Source organism: Oryctolagus cuniculus, chromosome 2 (genome assembly GCF_051225735.1).
Source record: "Oryctolagus cuniculus isolate XC-2025 breed Fujian yellow rabbit chromosome 2, ASM5122573v1, whole genome shotgun sequence".
Classification (NCBI taxonomy): domain Eukaryota; kingdom Metazoa; phylum Chordata; class Mammalia; order Lagomorpha; family Leporidae; genus Oryctolagus; species Oryctolagus cuniculus.
Window position 1 is genome coordinate 151,829,967 of NC_142868.1, and position 23,225 is coordinate 151,853,191.

Consider the following 23,225-nt stretch of genomic DNA (forward strand, 5'->3'; position numbering starts at 1 on the left):
GCTTTATTTTCCCTCTCAAGAGAATTCTGACATTTTTTTTTATTACTGGACACAGATATTGATGAATGTGACATTGTCCCAGATGCCTGCAAAGGTGGGATGAAATGTGTCAACCACTATGGAGGATACCTCTGCCTTCCCAAAACAGCCCAGATTATTGTCAATAATGAACAACCTCAGTTGGAAACACCAGCAGCTGCTGAAGCATCCTCGGGTGCAACCACCGGGGGTGTAGCTGCCAGTAGCATGGCAGCCAGCGGAGTGGTGCCTGGGGGTGGTTTTGTGGCCAGTGCTGCTGCAGTTGCAGGCCCTGAAGTGCAGACTGGCAGAAACAACTTCGTGATCCGGAGGAACCCGGCTGACCCGCAACGCATTCCCTCCAACCCTTCCCACCGGATCCAGTGCGCAGCAGGCTATGAGCAGAGTGAGCATAACGTGTGCCAAGGTGAGCATGACTTCTTTTACTAACAACAAAATTATTGCCCAAGTGCATCTTGTGGGAAGGATGATGATAGCTCACATTGAGTGGGGGCTTCCCCTGCGCTGGATATTGTGCGAGGTGCTTTTTCTGCACATCGTCGTATTTAATCACTGCAACGTTCCTCAAAGGCTGTTACTATCGGTACCATTATTTTCCCATGGAGAAAACTGTGCCTTAGCAACTCATCAGTGGTTCCCAGCCTTAGCTACCCACAGAGTCAATTGGGAGCCTTGAAAACTTCTTCATGACCAAGCCACACCCTAGCCCAATCAAATAACAGCCTCTGGGGGGTGGGTTCCAGGCATTAGTATTTTTTTAAAGCTCCCCATGTGGTTCCAGTGTGGAGCCAAGTCTGAGAAGCAGAGGCCACACAGGTGGTAAGTGCAGAGCTGGCCTGCAGATCCAGGCAGGCAGATGCCAGAGCCCTGGCTGGCTAAAGCAGAGGTCGCGGTATTCACTTGGAATTTGAAACTGTGCTGTCAAGTTACTCCATAAATGTTGCCCTTCGGTTTCTCAAGCCTCTTTTCCGTGAACTTGCCGCTGACTTATTTTCCTCATTCAGGAATAAAGAATGGGGCTCCCACTTTTCAATATCTTGGAGGGAGTCTCCCCTGCTCACATTTATATCTCTTGTAAAGCTCTCATTTGAGCACATTTCACTTCTATCACTTGCACCATGGCATCGTCTGCCTGGGCTTTTCTGTTTATTTGCACAAAGAGTACACATCAGTGTGTATTCTAGAAACAGCTGTAGACTCATGCTAGCAAAGTGATAAGAATCTCAGGCTTTGAAGACATGTAGGATATTAGCTAACTGGACTGTGCTGAGGGATTCTGTTTCCCTTTTTCTTCTTAGCCAACCCTGTCAGAGCTGCCTAGTGAGGTGACAGTGTTACCAATGGGTATACCCCTGTTACCCAGGCTCCCTGTCACCACCACATGAGTGCATGCTACACATAGGCCAGTGGAAAGGGCCCAGGATCTCTGACCTGCTGACCAGTTATGAGCAAGGAAGAGAGCACCTTTCTCCCATGCCATGGAAGGGCTCAGTGAGGATTATGCAGCTGCTGCCTGAAGTAGGAGACACAGCTCCTTGTGCCCTGGGATGCTGCCCTCCCTCACCAGGGCTTAGTTTTATCTTCTGTGTAAGACGCTAGATTTTAAATGGCTGATAAATGAAGTAAGGAAAACTTTCATGATCTGTCATTATTTTATATTTTATGTTCAAATTTTAAGTACCCCACATCAAGAGCTAACCCATGCTGGGACGGTGTCACTTTTCAGAGGGCACATCACATTAGCATCTGTTTCGTGTTACTGTCATGAGTCAGAGTTCCAGTATTGATGATGAATGCCTCAGCATCTGCTCAATCTTCTAATATTTAATTTAAGGATGTCAAGGAGATAAACTGATGAAGTTATTCCTGTAGAACACTTGGGTAAATAGTGATAAAAATACCTTGACTTTATTTATGAACTAACATTTAATGGCATTATTTAAATATAAAATTGGGTCAGAAGGTTTAGTGGTATTTTTCCTGAAATAAAAAAGGTTTGCAGACTTTTTTTTTTTAAGTGTTGACTTTTATCCATGGAGTTATTTTTAGCACTTCAGATGCTGCATATTTTAATGGTACTTGGGAGAAAAAGCAAACAAGATAAATGAAAGGGTCATTTCCTAAGGTAGTTTTTAGTTCATCATTGACACTTAAGATTGAATTCAAGAACAATGCTTAGAACTGAAGGAGGAAGTTCTAGAAGTAAATACACATAAAGATTTACAACATGCACTGGCTATAGTAGAAACTGTATTGCAAACAATTAAAATGAAATTTTATTTTTCATGTAAAATATTTAGACTATGTTACAAAGTGAATTACCTTTCACATAATGAAACATTTCTAATTCTCCTGTTTTGATTATAAACTAAAACTATTGAATGCTTTCCTCTAGGGAAGACGCTAAAAACATATTTATTGTGTGCACACAGGATATTTCCAACCCAAACTGTTCTGTTTAATTCAGTCAATTTCTAAAATTTGGGATAGGGGTCTGTACCATTGAAAGCAGGGTTAAAAGTTTTTTGGATGACTTAAGGCTTAAGTTGGACTTCTTCCCACTTCACAATTTTGCAAAGTGCCCATAAATGTGGATTTACTTAATTGTTGATAAAAGGGGGTTATTTCATATGATAACAACAGGATAATCTATCTAGGGAATCTGACTAACATAAGTCGAGTAACACTTGTGCCCGTTTATTATTGAGCTAATCAAACATGCAGTCCAGTTCTTCTAATTGCCTGCAGATGTATGACTTTCTCATTCCAGGCCAGCAGCACAAAATAATGTTTTATAACCAATGTGAAAGTGTGGAGACCTCCGCTTAAAACAATAACGTGCTCTGAGGATCTATATCCCTGACATCATTGTGGAGTTTGAGGAGCCGTCTGTTTTAATAAAGATCGCCACTCCCTTTTAAATGTTGCATACTTATGCCCAATAATCCAAACACATTTACCATGGTCGGCTGAATTAGAATCAATGAATGCCTAGCAATGAGTCAGATGTATAAAAATTATTTCTTTTTTCCACATATATTTCTCAACAGGTACAGTTTATGATTATATAACTGAAAACTGAGAATATTTTCTTCTAAGGGCTGAAATCTGTCTTTTCAGTCTTAAAATCAATTGTGCCTTTGAATCCACTATATCACAGGAGGCTCCTAATAACTGAAATAACACTATGAGATTCTTTAATGTGCAATAATTTATAAATATGTTTTTTAATCAGCTTTACATGCTTTGACAGTTTAATTTTTTAAACGGCACTTTTACTCCTTTTTGTGTATTTTTCCTGAGTTTTCAGTTTTTGCAAAAACAAGGTTTGAAATGTAATATAACATCCAAAGACCAAGCCACAGTGAGTTTTTTTCAAGTAATTTTTGCCAAATGAGGGTGCTTCTGGTCACAGAGTTTCATGTGACTGGTGTTTTCCTTGGCAGCTATAAAATTATATGAAGATCATTTCAATATTATATGACTGAAGTCATACATATAGTTTTAGAAATTAATTAATCCCATAAGATACTATCTACCTCAAAGACAACAAATATTCATCTATGCCAAAAGGAAGTTGCCTGAATAGGGAGTGTGTTATAATCCATTGGTGGTTCATCTTGAGTTTTCTGAGCTTTTATTGCATAGCCTTTCTGTAATCCTCTTCAAAGGAGATGGAGTTACAAATCATTAGTTTACATAGAGAAAGGATTTTTTTTAATCACATACAACTTTCTAAGAGTTCCATCTTTTTAGCAAAAAAAAAAAAAAATCATTTGGGAACTGGCAAGAAGGAGAAAGCACTGGTTGCCCAAGAATTTGTTCACTTAATTAGACTCTGAAAAAACTAAACATAGAGCATTTTGCATAGCTGGTAATTAAGCTATTACTAGACTTGGTCAGGATCTACACATATGACTACTCACCTGCTGTAGAAACTGTGCCATCCATGAATAAGCCCAGTACAATTGTCCAATGGAGCCAAATCTAGAGTATGGTACCTGGCTTGTATGCTATAAGGTGTCACTGAGAGAAGTGAAAACATACTCTAGAGTTTCAACTATCTCTGTCTACCAGGACTGTCTTGGTTTTAAAACTAATAGTTCCATGTAACAGAAAATACCTCAATCTCAAGCAAACCGGGTGGTTGAACAGCCTAGCCTAGTCCTACAGCCATATCCTCTGTACCTCACAGCCAAGAGGGAGCAAGTTCTAAGATTAGAAACATTTTTCACCAATTGGTTTGTCCAGTGAGGTTTTTATTTTTTCAATTTGTTTTGAACTTTCAAAATGAAAATTTCACTGATTTTTAAATACTTGGACAGGACCTTTTTTTGCCCTGCTAGTTCGCTAGTGAGCAGGTTTCCACATTGTTTGAAACATCACACCTGCAGGAGACTCAGACTTTGGCATGCACATACTTAGATATATGCCATACCATATTTGGCTCATCTTTTCACATTTCTGCTTGGAAAAATTTCACCACATGTACTGTACATGTCTCAGATTGCTAATTTTTTCAATTTTGATGTATTTTCAATGATTGGATTTGTTCTTACTGTTATTACCTATGCTACAGAGGCAACTAAAACACTTTTAAAAAATGCTTTTCCACATATAAAGTGTATAAAGAAACAAATGAGTTATATTCAGGCTTAAAAAGAGCTCTCTACCATGTAGTATCCTCTGCACATTTCTTTGTAAACATAAGGATAACAAAATACCATTTTGAAAAGGAAAGAAGTTATTATCTATACATCTACTTTTAAAAAGGGAAACTTGAACTAACAAGTTGAGCTTCTCAGATGCTTGGAACACCTTTATTTGACTTCTTTCATTTCCAATTTAAATGATCTCATATCCAAAAACAGGATTTATAAATTATAGTGGCCGGCGCCGGGGCTCACTTGGCTAATCCTCCACCTGCAGCGCCGGGCACCCGGGTTCTAGTCCAAGTTGGGGCTCCTCTTCCAGTACAGCTCTCTGCTGTGGCCTGGGAAGGCAATGAAGGATGGCCCAAGTGCTTGGGCCCTGCACCCACATGGGAGGCCAAGAGGAAGAACCTGGCTCCTGGCTTCGGATTGGCGCAGTGCGCTGGCTGCAACGCACCAGCCATAGCGGCCATTTGGGGGGTGAACCAATGGGGGAAAAAAAGACCTTTCTCTCTGTCTCTCTCTCTAACTCTGCCTATCAAAAAAAAAAAAAAATTATAGTGTAATCAAGTGGCTCTACATACCTGGCATTGTTATTACCAAACTTTAAAACACTGTCCTTTTGTTGATCCTGACTAATGTCATTAGCGTTCTGGCTGCGTGGGTTAGTTTTGTAAGGAAATGCCTAATTTTCATTACATATAATTATACAGCCCGGTGAAGTGCTTTGATCTCAGAAAATAGATATTTTACAAAAGGAAGACTATAATTGAGTAAATTATGATATTAACCTAAAAAAAGTACTTAAAGCAGAAAGTAAAGTAGGCATTTATCCTGCTTACAGTTCTTCATTGTTTTTGGTTGTAATTACCTTTGAGTACCTGAAAATGCTCTAAAGCCATATAAATGGTTTGGAGTTGAGTTTATAGGGAAATTTTAATTACTTTTGAAATAAGCTAATATAGTATAATAACAGTACTTGATACCCTTCTGAAAATGTAGCATTGTTTCCTAATTTTCAAAACTGCAGTTACTGAATTTTTAGTCATTTGTAGACAGTTTAATATTCATTTGTGAATAGTATGTGCATCTGATTCATAGCTTCAGAAAATGTCTTTAAAATTTCTTCATAAAAATTGAACGATAACTGTTTGAGGTGGAAGGATAGAAGAGGTCAGTATGATCACTCTTCTGTAGCAAAAGACAAACCAAATTCAATGAGTCCAAAACTGTGGACTGCAGACCAGCAGTGTCAGCGTCACTGGGCAACACATTAGATGTGCAGATTCCTACATCCTGTAGCAGACTTCATCAATCAGAAACTCTGGGGGTGGGACCCAGCAATCTGTATTTTAACAATCCCAGGATTCTGGTGTTTGATCAAGTCTGAGAACCAATGTCCTAACTTAAACTCAGGATATTGTATCCTGCTACATAAATCAGAGGTGGAGTCAAAATACTTGACATGAGATATGTGAAGTAGTGAAGGGAAAATATTAAGAATATACATTTTGCTTCTAGGAGAGAATAATGTTCCTATTTTATCTCTCTCACTTTGCTGGTTGTCATTATCAGTACTATGATCCTTAAACATGGACAATCATGAGGTCTGAGTAGGGCTATGTCTATGAACCAGGGACTTTATATGTGCAATCTAGAGCATAGGGTGGGGGAGTGATACCTTGAGAAAACAAACAGGAGAGTCTTACATTGCTCCATAAAGCCAACAAATATGAAGGAATATAACTAGCCTTAAATTGTCAGTAGATTAAATTTTTATGGTGTGTTCTGGTTATCTATGGTGATGATTGGTACTCAGTGATACCTGTATCTTCTACAGGGTTCCCCCCCATAAGTTTATGGCACAAACTTGTGAGATGAGACAATGCTGTTTGCAAGTCCAGTTTATGTAGCACCAACAAAGGCCAGGAGGTTGACTGTGTTGGTGGCAAAAAACATCTTTTAGTTAACAAAGTAATAGGGAATTGTTCCAGTATCAGATGCACAGGTGACCATCTCATTCCATTTAGACTCTGTGAAATATCACATATTTGAAGAGTATTCACCTAAGTGTCTTCTGTTCAGTTTAAACTTGATCACATATGTACTTCCCAAAGACAAGAAGATTCTTGTTAAGACTAGTTAACACTTAATCTGTAGAATGAATTTCTCTCTCCCCATAGAAGCAAAAAGATTAGAGTAGAATTGCAAGCCTGGGTAACTTCAGGAATGAGCACTGGTATTGGCTTATTCTTTTTCCAGCAGAAAGTCTCAAGCTATATTCTCTGAAATCAACAAGTTGCCCTTTTGTAAGAGTTGCCTTTGCACTTGTTGAATTGCTGGCACTATTTTATTCTTTGAAACCAAAGAGTAAACAAAATTTGTCCCAAATGTGTTTGATTTTGCACGAATGTACAAATAAGTAATTCATGCCACATCTGAAATTCATTAGCATGCTGCCTTTTCCAGGAGGTAACTGCAAATTGCACACTCAGAAATAAAACTGATCAAGAAAACTACACTGGCAGAAGAACATGTTGTCATTGTGTAAATTTAGACATATTTGCAGGTTTGTAGTGTAAACCTAAATGATTTGTAAATGTTTAACAACAATGAAATCACATGAAAGAAAGCCTGAGTGCCAAGATATTGGCAGCAGCAGGGATTGTTTATTACTGTCAATTTCATGGGACCACAGAGGAAACAAAAGGGGAGAGAGTGAAACAATGTTATGTAAATATGTGCTAACAAAGCTAAAAACTTGAGGTTTGTAACAAAGTAAATTCTAAAACATCAACTACCTTTCAAATAGTTGTGCATTTATACTAGTCCAGGTTAACCAGGCATTATTGCAACTGAAATTGATCAAACAAAACACAAAACCATTCACTGAGTGGATGAATTCAATGAATTCAAGCAAATTGGAGAACCACTTTCTGTTGTGGTTTGATGGACTCAAACTGGAAAGTAAGCACTATTTTGATAGAGTCAAAGTAGAAAGAAGGAATGGCCTGGGGCTGGTGCTGTGGTTCAGCAGGTTAAGCCGCCCCCTGCTGCACCAGTATCCTATATGAGTGCCAGTTTGAGTCCTGGCTGCTCCACTTCTGATCCACTTGCCTGCTAATGTACTTGGGAAAGCAGGAAAAAAATGACCCAAGTGCTTGGGTCCTTGCCACCCTGTGGGAGACCAGCATGAAGTGCCTGGCTCCTGGCTTCAGCCTGGCCCAGCCCTGGCCATTGTGCCATTTGTGGAATGAACCAGCAGATGGATCAGTCTTTCCCTCACTCTCTGTAACTCTGCCTTTCAAATAAATAAAATAAATCATGACTCTGAACACTCTGCATGCAAACATCTATGACTAGTTCCATACTCAGTAACTCTCATCAACAAAATACTAACTCATCTGACTCTGTACTAACATTTATAAGAACTGTGCTGTGTTTTACTTATTATTGAATAGATCCTTGATAAAAGCTTTCTTTTTATTTGTATAAATGTATGCTTTTCAATCCTAAGAGAACTCAGTCTTAAAAATTAAACCAGCCTTGAAAACAAGCTATTTTAATACCATATGTATAAGATATATGCTTGAACTATAAATGTTAGAAAATTTCAGTGTCCGTGAGTAGCTATTGAAAGAGACTCTTATATCTCTTAAATAATGGAGGAGTTACATACCTTGTTTCCATTTTTGAAGTTTTATTTATTTATTTATTTGAAAAGCAGAATGACAGAGAGAGAGCAGAGAGAGAGAGAAATCTTCCATCCACTGGTTTATTCCTCAAATGCCCAGAACAGCCAGGGTAGTATAGGCAAAAGCCAGGAGCCAAGAACTCCATCCAGTCTCCCATATGTGTGGCAGGAAGCCAAATACTTGGATCATCGTCTGCTACTTCCCAGGGTGCACAGGGGTAGGAATGCTGGATTGGAAGCAGAGGTGAGACTTGATCCCAGGCACTCAAATACCCTAAGCAGCAGCCTGAACACAAAGTCCATCCCCTTTGTTTCTATTTTCAGCCTTAACTTTTGGGAAGAAGGATCTATAAAACTATTTTTTAATCTTGTAGTATGAGTTTTTTAATGAACGTTGGTGACTAAATAGGTTGTTGTTATTTCTAGACCAAGACTAGTAATTAGAAATTCTAGATTTCTTTTTGTATTCTGACAAGCCACTTAACTAGTGAATGTATCTATCTAGTATATTCTTTCTCAGAAATCTCATAGTGAATAATGAAAACACACATGAATTATAGTGGCATGCTCTTGTAAATGAATGCATGAGCAGGGGGCTTTGCTGCCATTAACATTTTTGATAGTTGAAGTGAGATAATCATGAGGCTGGGAAATAGTTTTTAATTGCATTTTAATTGCCAATTAATAATTATATAAATGGAAAGAGTATAATTGTGATGTTTTAATACATGCATACCTTATTAATAATTAAGTCAAGCAAATTATCATATATATCACCTCATGTATTAGTGTGTTAAGGGAGAGGTACAAACGTTTAAAATCATGCTGGGCAAAGATCTTTAAAAGCTCATTCTTACTAACCTGACTAGCACCTCCCTACTTATCTCCACCCCCTTGCCCACATTCTCTCTCCATCTATGCATATTTTAGATGCCACATAAAATGAAATCATGCAGTATTCATCTCTATAGGGTCATAAAATATTAGTGTGATCTCTCTGATATTGCTAAGAAACTCAGAGCTTCTGATGAAGTTCTGTGAAATGAGAGAAAGGAGGTTGGGGGTCACAGAAATCCTTCTTGCCTTAACCATTTCCAGGACTACAGGCTAGAAATTATCCTTTTCAGTTCTGTTTATAAGGTGCCAGAAATTCACAAATTTGGGTGTAGATGACTCAAAATGCAGTAGTTCTAACCTGGTCTCCAAGTAGAAAGAACTGAATTGCCAGAGAAGTGACAATGAATGCCCTTGATCTCAGGGACACAGGAATAAGGAGCTTTACCTACTAACAGCCCCTTGAGAGCTGATAACTGACTTATTCATGAACTGCAGACTGCCATGGAAGCTGGATGTGTAGCTTTAATTGTTCCTAGGTAAAGTGACAGAAATTGGACCTCTCTCTGTGCATACAGTTAATTCTCAAAAAGTTCCAGGGACTGTGGTGAAAAAGCGCTTACTCTCAACAACTGTGCTGCCAGGAATCTAATCCTACTGCCTTGAGTGGAGTCTAGGAACATAATCCAAAATGGGAAACAACTCAAGGAATCCTCTTCAGCACCTGCCCCGGAGACTAGGTCTATCACAACCTGCATTAGGGAAGAGCTTTTATCTGAGGATGACTAGTTAGATTTAATTTATTAAAAAAAAAAAAAATGGCAGCAAAGCCCCCTGCTCATGCATTCATTTACAAGAGCATGCCACTAATTTGTCATTAGTATTTTTACTATTTGCTAAAACCTTAAATATTCTGATGTTTCTGAACATACCAAATTACAAAGAGCAGTATAGATTTGTTTTTCAGAATTTGATCTTAAATCCTTAGGACCACTGTCATTTAAGTGGCTTCTCACAGAACTACTTCATCGATATCCATTCTCCTAAAATATGTCAACAATGGGTATTTGGCATCACTGAACTTTGCAAAACCTACCAAAGGACTTTTTTCTAATCATTCCTTTTCATAATTTGAGATCTAAAGAGACACTGTTGTAGTAAATGGCTTTCTCTCCTTGTCCTTGTTCTTTGCTGAACAGTTTGTGATATCAGAAGATCCTTTATCAAAAACAGAAAAAAAAAAAAATCCCAGTAGAAATTTTTTAAAAATACTTGAGAAACATGCCTATAAAGGCTAGATACTTTTGGCCAGCGCCGCGGCTCACTTGGCTAATCCTCCGCCTGTGGCATCGGCACCGCGGGTTCTAGTTCCGGTTGGGGCTCCAGATTCTGTCCTGGTTGCTCCTCTTCCAGGTGCAGCTCTCTGCTGTGGCCTGGGAGTGCAGTGGAGAATGGCCCAAGTGCTTGGGCCCTGCACCCCATGGGAGACCAGGAGAAGCCCCTGGCTCCTGGCTTCAGTTCAGCGTGGTGCGCCGTCCATAGCAGCCATTTGGGGAGTGAACCAATGGAAGGAAGACCTTTCTGTCTCTCACTCTCTAACTCTGCTTGTCAAAAACAAAAACAAAAGCAAAAACCAAAAAACGGCTAGATACTCCCTTTCTTGTCTCCAGTAAGCTTATTTCAGCTGTTTATGCTCACCTGTGAACACATACACATATTTACTCAAGTACATGACTATATACATACATGTGCACAAATATGTACACACACAATTATTTTTAGTAGGAAAGTAGTGTAAACCAAGATTAAGCTGATCAAAGATGAAGATGTTTCTGAAATGACTCAGAACTCTGTTCCCCTCTTATTATTCCTGTAAAATTAACACTGAAACCTGCTTCCTAAATGCACATGTCTACCTATCACAAGAGAATAGGGCACCTTGGACAGCTACTACGCTATTGGCTCAGCAGATAATTTTGTTAGAGTACATAGAAAGCATCAAGCAGGCCGGCGCCGCGGCTCACTAGGCTAATCCTCCACCTTGCGGCGCCGGCACACCGGGTTCTAGTCCCGGTCGGGGCGCCGGATTCTGTCCCGGTTGCCCCTCTTCCAGGCCAGCTCTCTGCTGTGGCCCGGGAGAGCAGTGGAGGATGGCCCAAGTGCTTGGGCCCTGCACCCCATGGGAGACCAGGAAAAGCACCTGGCTCCTGGCTCCTGCCACTGGATCGGCGCGGTGCGCCGGCCGCAGCGCGCCGGCCGCGGCGGCCATTGGAGGGTGAACCAACGGCAAAGGAAGACCTTTCTCTCTCTCTCTCTCTCTCACTGTCCACTCTGCCTGTAAAAAAAAAAAAAAAAAAAAAAAAAAAAAGGCATCAAGCAGATACAATGGCAAGTGCTGAAGGCATAAATCTTAGAGGCTTTGCTGTCTTGCACTTCTGCAGCACCACAGTCATTTCTCTACTTACCTTTCTGAGTGACCTACCTGGATTCCATCCTGACATACCTTTATGCTAAACAACTAAAATTCTAGCAAAACTAACACTTTAGAGATGCCATTCAAAAAAAAAGTGGATTAGGAAATAATAACTTATCTGGGCTGACATTGAGTCTCCAAACCATTTCATTCCTCAGACTTTGGTAAATTATACAGTCAGGAGGTAGTCTGGAATACAACTCCACTCAATAAGCAAGGCAGAAAATTCCAGTCATTCATGACAAATTTTACTTTGCAGAAAAAGCTGTGGGCCCTTTTTGTTAAAACAGTTCATGACCTAGTGTATCACAAGAACCCTAAGCCAGGGAAGGAACCAGAGAAAAAAGTCCTCCCACACAAACTGTAAAAAACACAGGGCTTTGTTGTAAACTTCAATTGTTGAACCTCCCTCTTTCAATGTTGGGGGAGGGTGCTAATGATAAAAAGAACTAAATTAAAGGAGGAAATTTAATTGTAGTGCAATTTAAGCAGCTAATGACAGTTCTGAAAAACAGGAAAGATTATTCAGTGAATAGTTCATTCAAAAAAAGAAATGTTAAATAACAAGACCATTGTGAATTAGAGCTCAACTCTAAGTAAACTGAAAAATCTTCTCATTTATTTTTCAATTTAAGCAGAAAAATGGATTGTGTGAGCATGCCAGGGCAGTAGTTTCCAATAAACCAACTTATCAAAGATGGTTAATAGCCCAAATAGACTATCAGAATGTGACTCTATAAGAAAAAGATCCTAGACCACTAGTTGCCATTATAAAAACCTGGTCACAAGTGCTAGTAGAGTTCTAATAGTTTTAAGGAATTATTGGAATATCTGGTTAAAATATTAAAATCAAGAATAGGCAGCTTTACACATTATCAAAAGTATTATAAAGCTATTACAAAATGTCTTTAATTGTGTGTTTTTCTTAGTAAAATACAGTTGCTGATCTCAGATTGAGAGGAAAATTTATAGTGACAAGAGAAAATAAGGAAGAGTGCATAAATTATTTGATTAAATATGAATGATGTTTCGAATTCTCTATAGAGCTTAAGAAATTAAGTGTCCTGAGAAATGTATAAAACTAACTGCAAGCAATGGACTTGCCTCTTCCTCCAGGAAATTAGGACAAGAAGAATCAGAACAAATCCAAATTCAGACCAAGACTTTGCAGTTGATTCTGAACACCTAATTTTTCAAATGTTTTTAATAGATAACATGTTATTGTTGTCAAAACTATTACTCAGCAAAAATAAAATACCACTTTCTTTAGAAGAAATCCTTTCTTTTTTATGTCACAGTTAAGTGAATCTCTGTATTAGTCAGAGTTATCCAGAGAAATGGAACAAATAGCTTTATAGAGTAAGGGAGAGAGAGATTTATCATGGGAATTAATTCCCTCATGCAGTTATGGGGACTGAGTAGTGCCACAGCTTCCAGTGTTGCCAGCTGAGGAACCAAGAAAGCCAATGTTGTAATCAGTCCACATCCTCAGGAGGCATGAGGGGTGAGGGCTGCAAGTGTAGGACCCAGAAACCATGGGCCTGAGAACCAGGAGCTCCAACAGCTGAGAGAAGGAAAAGATGGATGGATGTCCCAGCTCACAAAGAGAGAGCAAATGTGCCCCTCCTCTACTGCTTTGTTCTAGATGGGCTCTCAGTTGGATAGGAGGATGATGTCCTCTTACACTGGTGAAGGCCATCTCCTCCACCCAGTCTGCCAATTCAAATGCAATTTCTTCTCAAAAAGCCCTCTGACAAACACCCAGAAAATAATATTTTACCAGGTATCTGGGCCTCCCTTAGCCCATTGACACTGACACGTAAAATTAACCATCACAACCTCTTAGCCACCAAGATCACAATTGGACAACTAGAGTTGCTGAAAACCCATGACTGAGGGGTTGCTTACCCACTGATCAATTTAAAAATCACAAACCACGTATTGTTAGGATAAAACAGTAAAGCCAGTTATGGGAACTCACTTGCTCCTGGGCAGAGTGACTCGGGAAACAGTGGTATTCCCCCAGTACCGCCTAGCACCACACAGGACTCAGGTGTGAAAAACAGGCATCTAAGAAAAAAGCACAAATGCAGGAGATGGCTGCTAGGTGGGGGCCAGGAGTGTATTCATTTATCTGTGGAGGAAAAAGCAAAATGGAGCAAAGAACTAAGCCACATCCTTTTCTTCCAGGAGCCTCTTTTACTCTGGAGGCAGAAGTAGCTGTGAGAGGAGTGAGATGCAGGGAAAAAGAAAAAGAAACAAAGAAAGATGTAGGATGGGACTGGGAGGGAGGGGAAAAAAGCAAGATAAGAGCACAGGGGACAATGGGTGCTCACAAGACTCTAGCAATGGAATATGGCTTCTGCCGAGGCACCTCAGAAAACAATACTGCACACTTTTCATATCTGCAAATGTGAAGAGACTTCAAAAAGTTGGTGAAAAACATGGAATTAAAAGATAAGGCAGCCGGCACCGCGGCTCACTAGGCTAATCCTCCACCTTGCGGCGCCGGCACACCGGGTTCTAGTCCCGGTCGGGGCACCGGATTCTGTCCCGGTTGCCCCTCTTCCAGGCCAGCTCTCTGCTGTGGCCAGGGAGTGCAGTGGAGGATGGCCCAAGTGCTTGGGCCCTGCACCCCATGGGAGACCAGGAGAAGTACCTGGCTCCTGGCTTTGGATCAGCGCGGTGCACCGGCCACGGCGGCCATTGGAGGGTGAACCAACAGCAAAGGAAGACCTTTCTCTCTGTCTCTCTCTCTCACTGTCCACTCTGCCTGTCAAAAAAAAAAAAAAAAAGATAAGGCACATTTTCCACGAACTTTCTGAAGCCGCCTCACGTGTGAGGGGGGCAGGTGGTGTAAATGCCTGTTTCCCTTGAATGACTGCTGAGTAAAAGAAAAGGTGACACCTAAATAAATCAGTTTGCTGTTTTCAAAAATTAGCTAGAGGAGTTTTAAATTCAAATTGTTTAATTGTACATTTTTTTAGAAGCTCCTATATAGCATACATTATAGACCAGTGCCTCTCAAACTTGAACGAAAATACAAACTACCTTAGGATGCTGTTAAAATGAAGATTCTGATTGTGTCTGGGTTGAGGACAGATACTACACATTTCTAACCAGCTCTTCAATTTTGTTGATGCACACAGAGCCTATCTTCCACTTTCTGCCAATGAGCTTCCCATTGAGATGTGGATAATGTCTGATGATGCTTCATTCCCTAGGTATTGCAGTAGCAAATTGTGGTATAATTCGCATAGAATCAAAATTTACATGTGGTGCTTTTTCAAAGAGCTATTTTTCTCCTTTAGTTAGAAACCCAATTCCTCCAATATAAATTACAACAACTACAAGCAGTAATACACAGATATTTCCCTTGCTTATTAATCAATAGAAATTTGTCCTGTACTAGAATGTTTCTAATCTTGAATGCTCAGTAGGATTCCAGAAAGCAGTCATTGGCAGCAAAGAGTGGTGGTAATCACATAAAACCTAGCAAGAGACCAAGATTCCCGCTGGGTCTCCCCCAAGTGATTTGTTGACTGGAATCAGTTTATCTCTCTGGGCCTCAGTTTTCTCAGCTGTAAAATTTAAGTTATCCTTTACAGTTATTATTCAAGGTAACTGTGGGGGTGGGGGAAGACAGAGAGAGAATGCACTCTATTTAGGATATAAACTTTAGGGGAAGTATGGTAAGAATGTGGCACTTGACTGATAAATGCCTGCTATTTAAACTGTCAATTGATAGTTCTTCTTGGTTTCTTGGATGGCATTTTTATCAAAAAAAACATACCAGGGCAAGCTGAAATCTGCCCTGGAAAGAATGCAGGTGCATTCTCTGATTATAATAGCATTAATGACTCAGAAACAAAAAATCAGACAGTTCTAATGACCTGAAGCTTTATTGACAAAATAGTTCACACCTAGTACTATTTGTTTGCTAAAAGTCTGCACCAAATTACTGAAGCTTTAAAAGCTAAATCCCTGCAGTCTTTTCCCCAGGCACTGAGGTGGGTAATTATTGTCATTCATGCCACAGGGACCCAGGGACTGCAACTTGGCAGCTCTCATCAGAGTAAGCAAGTGAGCGAGCAAGAGAAGGTACCAGCAAGAGAGAAAATGCTGATAAGACTGAAGTTATGGACATTTGTAACCTCATCATGAAAGTGAAAACCCATCACTTTTGCATGTTCTGTTCAATAGAAACAAATCTCTAGATCCAGCCCATAGCCAAGAACATAAAGAGATGCCAGGAGACTGGCACCATTGGGAGCCATGGCAGAAGCCACCAGCCCCAATCTGTAATTAACATTCCCCTTTAACTGACCGCAACCAAACATTTAGAGTTAAATCTAGAATTTTAAGTAATTTCAAAAGTCAAAATATAAGTTAAAATCAAAATGCACTCTTCCTGCTTGCAGTACAGGGAACTGGATGACTCATTCAGACCCACAGCCTGATGGGTGGGTGGGTGTGGTTGGCAGCAAAGGCCAAGGCCGGTCCAGAAGAAGAACCAAGCTGCTCTAACAACTCCTCTTTCCTTCTTCATTGACCTGGTGTTTCTAGAAACCTGTCAGTCTTTCCCAAAACCACTTTTAAATTACTTTAAATCTTTTCAGAAAAATTAAAATCATTTTTCACTTCACTCTACCAATAAACAATCTCCATAAACAAAACCTTTATGAGCAACCACAAAAACTCCCTTTATTTTTCCAGAGATTAGCATGTAGTCACATGCCTGTTCCATAAACACTGTTAGCTTTATGTTAGCTTTTGTCTGAAGCTCGGTGCTATTTGTGTGTTAGGGAGTTTGGTGAACATTTCCATCACTCCATAGAAAGCTCTGTTCTGTTGTGGTCTCAGCTTTCTCTCCATGGCCTATTAAAAAGCCCGCTCCCAGAATCATCATCTTTATGTCCAAATATGTTTACATCTTTTCTTTTGCCTCCACATTCTACTAGGAGACCTACACTGAACATAATCTAAGGCTAAAAAAGAATTAAAAATTCAGGAGCACCAAATACAACATAAACTTTCTTGGGGTTCTAAGGAGTCAGTGTCCTGATAAGAGGGAGGATAGTGGCTTATTTTTTGACAAGAGGCCATTAATAAAGTAGAATGTCATTCCAGAAAAAGAGAAAAGATGTATATTCCAAAAACAGAGAAAAATCAGTGACAGTGGAAGCTGTGTAACTGAACAGTACATAAGAGGACCTACCAAACCAGTTGGTGGAACAAGCATTTGGCATAATGTTGAGACATTGCTTGGGATGTGCCCACATCCCATATCGGGGTGTCTGGGTTTGAATCTTGGTTCCACTTCTGATTCCAGCTTCCTGCTAATGACCACCCTGGTAGGCAGCAGATGAAGGCTCAAGAGCTGGTCCAAGTTGGAGACCTGGATTGGGTTTCTGACTCCCAGCTTTGGCCTGGCTCAACCCTGGCTGTTGCAAGTATTTGGGGAGGGAACTGCAGGTAGGAGAGATTCCTCCCCTGCCTCCAACTTTCAAATAAATAAATAATTCAAATATAAAATTAGATGGTGACATTAAGAGAATGCCAGCAGTCACACCTCATCTTCTTCAGAATATTCTAGCAGTGAGATTGTGAATTAACCAGAAAGAATAGAGGAAAAAGGCTAATACATCTATTCAGATGAGTACCTAAAATGCTAAAGAAGGTATTTTGGTGAAGAAGATGGAAATGGACCAAATGTTCTTAAATTGCTTTCTAAAATGCATGATACGGTTCTATAAGGAGGGTCTACATTTTTTCCTTAGTTCACTCTCTCCCAGATTATTTCCTAGGTATATCGTGCTGTCTGTGATGCCTCTAACAAAAACTTGTGTGGGCCTATGGAGTGGGCTGTACTACAAATGAGTGTCTCACAGTCAGGGAGAAGCAAGCCCCTAGCTTGTGTATCCAGGGAAGACTGTTAAGGCCCATGGAGTTGGCAGTGAATGCTGAGGCAACTCTATAGAGGCTGCCAGTCAACTATGGTTCCCTTCACTGCAAAGCCCAAAAGGAAAAAACAACATTATGTTCATAAAATCTCTTCATATTCAGTCATCCATTTGCTAATACATTCTCTTGACATAAGTAGCCCCGCTAAATTCCTCTTTCCTCATCACTAACTCTAAAATGACAGTTTAAGGATTATCCTTTCTGCCACTTACCATGAAACACAGCTCCAAACCAGTTTGTTGTAGGTTTCTGAGCTTAACCACATAGCTTGCAACTGAGTGGATAATCAATCATTCTATGACTAAATCCATCTGGAACGAATTTGAAAAAGTGGCCATCTAGGTTTCTTTAAGAAAAAAAAAAAAAAAACTAAACTGAAACCAGAGTTGATCTTTTCAAAGGTTCAGAAGGGAAAAATTATAAAACTAAGCAATGGCTTTTCCCCCCTAGAACTCATGCATGCTCTCTGAGAAAGATTTGTTGTCTTGCTCCTACTTTGCATTGCATTTAAATCCTTCAGAGGGTGGTCTGTGAATGTGTTGGGGGAATGTCCACTTCCCAAAGAATGAGGTCACAGAAGGGAAGAGAAGGGAGATGTCCTGTGGCCAGATTGTCACCATAACCTCAAGCCGCTCTTAAATTCCTAAACACTCAGGGCTCTGAGGGATTATAGAACCAAAAGAGCCTGTTTCCAGCCTATTCTTGCTGAACATGCCCTGCAGGCATTAAAGGATAATTTAAATATCAAGAGCATTGTTTTTTTTTTTTTTTTTAAGAACTTCACTCTTCATCTCCTTGCTAGGATATATTTCTCCACGTATACCCTAAAATCTATACTATTCAGGCATTTGTTTTTTCAATTTTTAATCATCTATCCATCTATCAAAGCATCAACATATTCAGTTAATATGTGTTCTAACTCTGCTAGATGCCTAGGCACACCACCTTTCCCAAAGGACTTGTCAGTCCATCTGAAGAGGTAAAATAAGCTCAGATTTTAAAAAATTAAATCATACAAATAAATTAAACTCAGCAATTCAAGTCCACATGCCTAGTTGGGAATTTTAGTCTTCACTGTCGTCAGTATAAGTCATGGGTACTAAACAACCCTGGAGGACTCTGAGGTGGCCAGTTAGGAGATTTCAGAGCAAGGAGATGTGACTGAGCTCATGAAGGGTGAACTAGATATGAGGAAATCTGGGAAGAGCAGGGCAGACTTTGCTAAGTGGGCACCCTGACACAGCATCATGGTGACAACGTTGCATCATTGCTTGGGTTGAGGGAAAAGGGGGCTACAGTAGGTATGGTGAGAAACAAAACTACAAAACTCATTGGACGACAGTTTAGGTAGGACCCTGAGTTCTTGTTTGAGCCATTTACATTGAATAATCTCATAACTAGGGAAAGATTCTGAGCAGGGCATGACATAATGAAAATGCTACCTCCAGATAGTTGCAGGATGAGGAGGAAAAATAAGTATACTCATATGGTTAACTGTATTAAATCATCCTCATGGGATTGGGGTGAGGGCAGGGGTGGAGGGGGCATGTGTCACTCTGACTCATAGAAAAGTGAGTTTCTCAAGAAACAATTGTATTATTTTAGGTACTGTATGTACAGTAGCAAAGCTAGTATGAAGCATAACATGAGAGCTTAAGTCACATTTTCAGGATCATAACAATTGGTTTGAAAATTGTTCCAGCGGAAAGTTTCACTGTTTGTGCATGTATGTGCTTCTCCTGAGTCAAACTGATTCGAAACAAATTCAACTCCAAGTAGAATAAATGGTTCATAATATCCTTTAGTGATATATTTATTTGTAGGATTATAGAGGTAAGCATCAATTACAAATTAATAAGATGGTATAATTTTAGCTTCTGTGCCCTATGAAATTACCAATTATATGCTAAATAAGCCCTTAATGATCTTCTGAACAATCGGCTTTTCTGCCTCATGCCCACATCGTTAAAATGTAGAATGTTCATTACTTGTAATGTGCAGCTAAAGGAAAAATGGAGCCATTCTCCAACTATAAACTATTTTTATACATAGAGTGTTAACAGTGGTTACCCTTATTTTATCATATTTAAGGCTATGACCTACAAAATACAATGAAATCAACCTATGCAGACTCATGCCCTGATTATAACAAGGTTTTTGATATTATCAAAAATTACAGCAAGAAGCAATTATCCCATAAGCCCATTCTCCCCTTGAAACCTCCTACCATCTATTTTGCAAATACAGATGAACTAAGGAATCGTCCAGCTATACACAGAAGAGAGCAATGATTTCTCCTTATATGTCTAGGGGAAATACATTTTCCAGTTGAGTTATTTTCACTTAAAATTAAGAATTTTAAAAGAGTTCATAAAGAGGAATGCTGGTTTAGAAATGGGGTAAGGCTGGACTACTAAACTAACAAAGTGAAAATGTAAGGACATGAGAATTGTAATTTAGTTTTTGAAATAATCCAAAGAAATTTGAACTGGATTTAGACTTCAGTTAAGTAAGTCTCACTTTTTAAAGATTTATTTTATTTATTTGAAAGGCAGAGTAATAGAGAGGGAGAGAGAAGGAGAGAGAGGGAGAGAGAAGAAGAGAGAGGGAGAGAGAAGAAGACAGAGGGAGAGAGAAGAAGACAGAGGGAGAGAGAATCTGTCCATTGGTTCATTCACAAATATCCACAACAGCAGGCGCTGGTCAGGCCAAAGCCAGGAGCCAAAAACTACATCTGGGTCTCCCACATGGATGGCAGGGTTCCAAATCCTTGGGCCATCTTTCGCTGCCTTCCCAGACACATTAACGAAGAACTGAATCTGAAGTGGAGCAGTTGGGACTTCAACCAGTGCTCTGATGTGGGATGCTGGCATCATAGGCAAGTTGGTAGCTTATCCTACTGGGCTACCATATTGGCCCTACTTCAGGAAGTCTTCACTCTGTTTTTTCCCTGGAAGACATACTCACAGCTAGCTTGCAAAGCTTAAAGCAGTGGGCTTGTCCATTTACTAACCTATTAAAGTTTCCATTACAACACACTTCATAAACAATGGTGTACTTGTACTTGTCCTTCTCAAGGGTAAGAATCTGCTAGAGTTGATATGTTAGTTGTCCAGATTTACTTTTTTATTTTATATTGAATTTGGGAATAATAAGATGGAGGAAAATTAACAGTGCTTAGTTACAATTGTGGAGATGGCATAGCCTATAGCTGGATCCCTAAACTTAAGTTTTGAAATTATTCAACAAGCCTGACACATAGTTAAGTGCTGAGAATACAAAGATGAAAGCTTATAGGCCCTGCCGTGAAAGAACTCACTTTCTGTGAGGAATCAGACAAAACAGCCCTCAGTCCCAGGAAATTGTGGGAACTGATCTTTAGAGATTAGGGGAAGAGGGGAGAGAGAAAAAATGTTCCAGGCATTGGAAGAAGCATTTGCTAAGGTCATGAGTTGAAGACAGAAGAGGGGAGCTTCTTCATATATGACTTCTGTGTGCTGTACATGAGAGTAGATAGGAGTCAAATCATGCAGATCCTTGCACGTCATGTTAAACTTTGGCTTTCAAGTGAGTATCTGGCTTAGCAGTTAAGTCTCCTTTTAGGACATTCACACTCCACATCAGAACACCTGGGCTCAGTTCCTGGTTCCAGATCTTGATGCTAATTTCCTACTAATGCAGACCCAAAGAGAAGATGCCTCAAGTAGTTGGGTTCCTGCTTCCCAAGTGGGAAACCAGAACCGGGTTCCTGGCTCCCAGCTTCAGCTGCTGGCCATGCTAGGCATTTGGGGAGTAACTAGTGAGAGGGAGCTCGCTCACTCGCTCGCTCTCTCTCTTTCTCTGTGTTGCTGCCTCTTAGGGAGAAAAAAAAGTTTGAGTTTCATGTTGAAGATGGTGGGAAATGATGTAATCAGCTTTCCTTTCCGAGTGAACGATGCCCTCTACGGATCTGAAATCTACTTGGGCAAATCCAAATGAAGCCATACTCCGCCCACAAAAGAATTCAATGCATGAAAAATGTTGTTTGCTTTTTAAATTTATTTCTGAATTCTAATATTTAACCTAGTTAGATAATTGTATTGTAACTTAATTGGGATTGGTTTTATTCATTTAGAATAGTGTAACAAAAGCAAATTAATCATTAATTTCTTCCTAAAAATAGCACAGTCTAATTGTAGACTTAAATGTTATTAATTTTTATTTCTTTTATTTGAAAAGCAGAGAGGTCTCCTTTCCATTGGATACTCCCTAAATGCCTACAACAGGAGGATTGGGCCAAGCCAAAGCCAGGAGCCAAGAACTCAGTCTGAGTCTCCCTTACGTGTGGTAGGGACCCAACTGCTTACGTCATCACCTGCTACATCTCAGAGTATGCATAAGCAGGAAGCTGGACTCAAACCCAGGCACTTGTATATGGGATACATGTATCCCAAGTGGCATCTTGATACTATGCCAAATGCCTGAGCCTAAGCTTGGATTTTTATCAAGCCTAATGTGGTGGTGAATTTTTTTATATTTGACAGGTAGAGTTATAGACAGTGAGAGAGAGAGAGACAGAGAGAAAGGTCTTCCTTCTGTTGGTTTGCTCCCCAAGTGGCCACTATGGCCAGCGCTGCACCGATCTGAAGCCAGGAGCCAGGTGCTTCCTCCTGGTCTCCTATGCGGGTGCAGGGGCCTAAGCACCTGGGCCATCCTCCTCTGCCCTCCTGGACCACAGCAGAGAGCTGGGTTGGAAGAGGAGCAACCGGGACTAGAACCCAGTGCCCATATGGGATGCCAGCACTGCAGGTGGAGGATTAACCAAGTGAGCCACAGCGCCGGCCCAAAAATATCTTTTTCTAAAAGATTTATTTATTATTATTTGAAAGTCAGAGTTACAGAGAGAGGGGAAGGAAGGGAGGCGGGAAGGAGGGAGAGAGGAGGGAGGTGGGAGAGGGGGAGAAAGAAAGAGAAGGAGAGAGGGAGAGAGAAAGAGGGGAAAGGAGAGAGAGAAGGAAAGAGAGAGAAATAGAGAGATCTTCCTTCCAGTGGTTCAGCCCCCAAATGGCCACAATTTCTGGGGCTGTGCCATACTAATCCAAGAGTCCAAAGCTTATTCCAGGCCTCCCACATGGGTGCAGGGGCCCAAGGACTTGGGACTTCCTCCACTGCTTTCCCAGGTGCATTGGGAGGGAATTGGATCAGAAAGTGGAGCAGCCTGGTCTTGAACAGGCACCCAAATGAGATACAGGCATTGCAGGCAGTGGCTTAACCCCCTATGCCACAATGCCGGCCCTGAGAAAATATGTTAACTCAAGGAAAAGCTGCAGAAATCAAATAAGACTTCAAAATTCATTCAGAATTTAGTTGTGTTATTTCAAGTGACTCATAATTTTTCTCCAGATGGAATATAACTAATATTTAAAGGATTTTTACTATCTAAGATTTGTTCCAGTTTAGAGTTTGTACTAAAACTTACAGGACACTGGTTTGAAAATAAAATTTTAACTCAGCCTTTGCAGAAGCTACACATTCACCTTATTTGGCAAACCACCCCCTAATCTTGTAAAAAGATTGTTATAGTGACTGT

General features: G+C 40.2%; 2 protein-coding genes across 4 annotated transcripts in view; one reads left to right on the plus strand and one right to left on the minus strand.

Annotated features, from left to right (window-relative positions):
* Positions 1–23,225, minus strand: part of LOC149128100 (uncharacterized) — a 401,020-nt gene that overhangs the window by 91,183 nt on the left and 286,612 nt on the right. The window lies entirely within an intron of this gene.
* EFEMP1 (EGF-like fibulin extracellular matrix protein 1) overlaps positions 1–23,225 on the plus strand; it is a 66,332-nt gene that overhangs the window by 5,721 nt on the left and 37,386 nt on the right. For both annotated transcript variants that reach the window (XM_002709858.6, XM_008254384.5), the window contains exon 4: positions 56–445. In XM_002709858.6, coding sequence (XP_002709904.1) covers positions 56–445 — 390 coding nt within the window. The remainder of the gene's footprint in view (positions 1–55; positions 446–23,225) is intronic.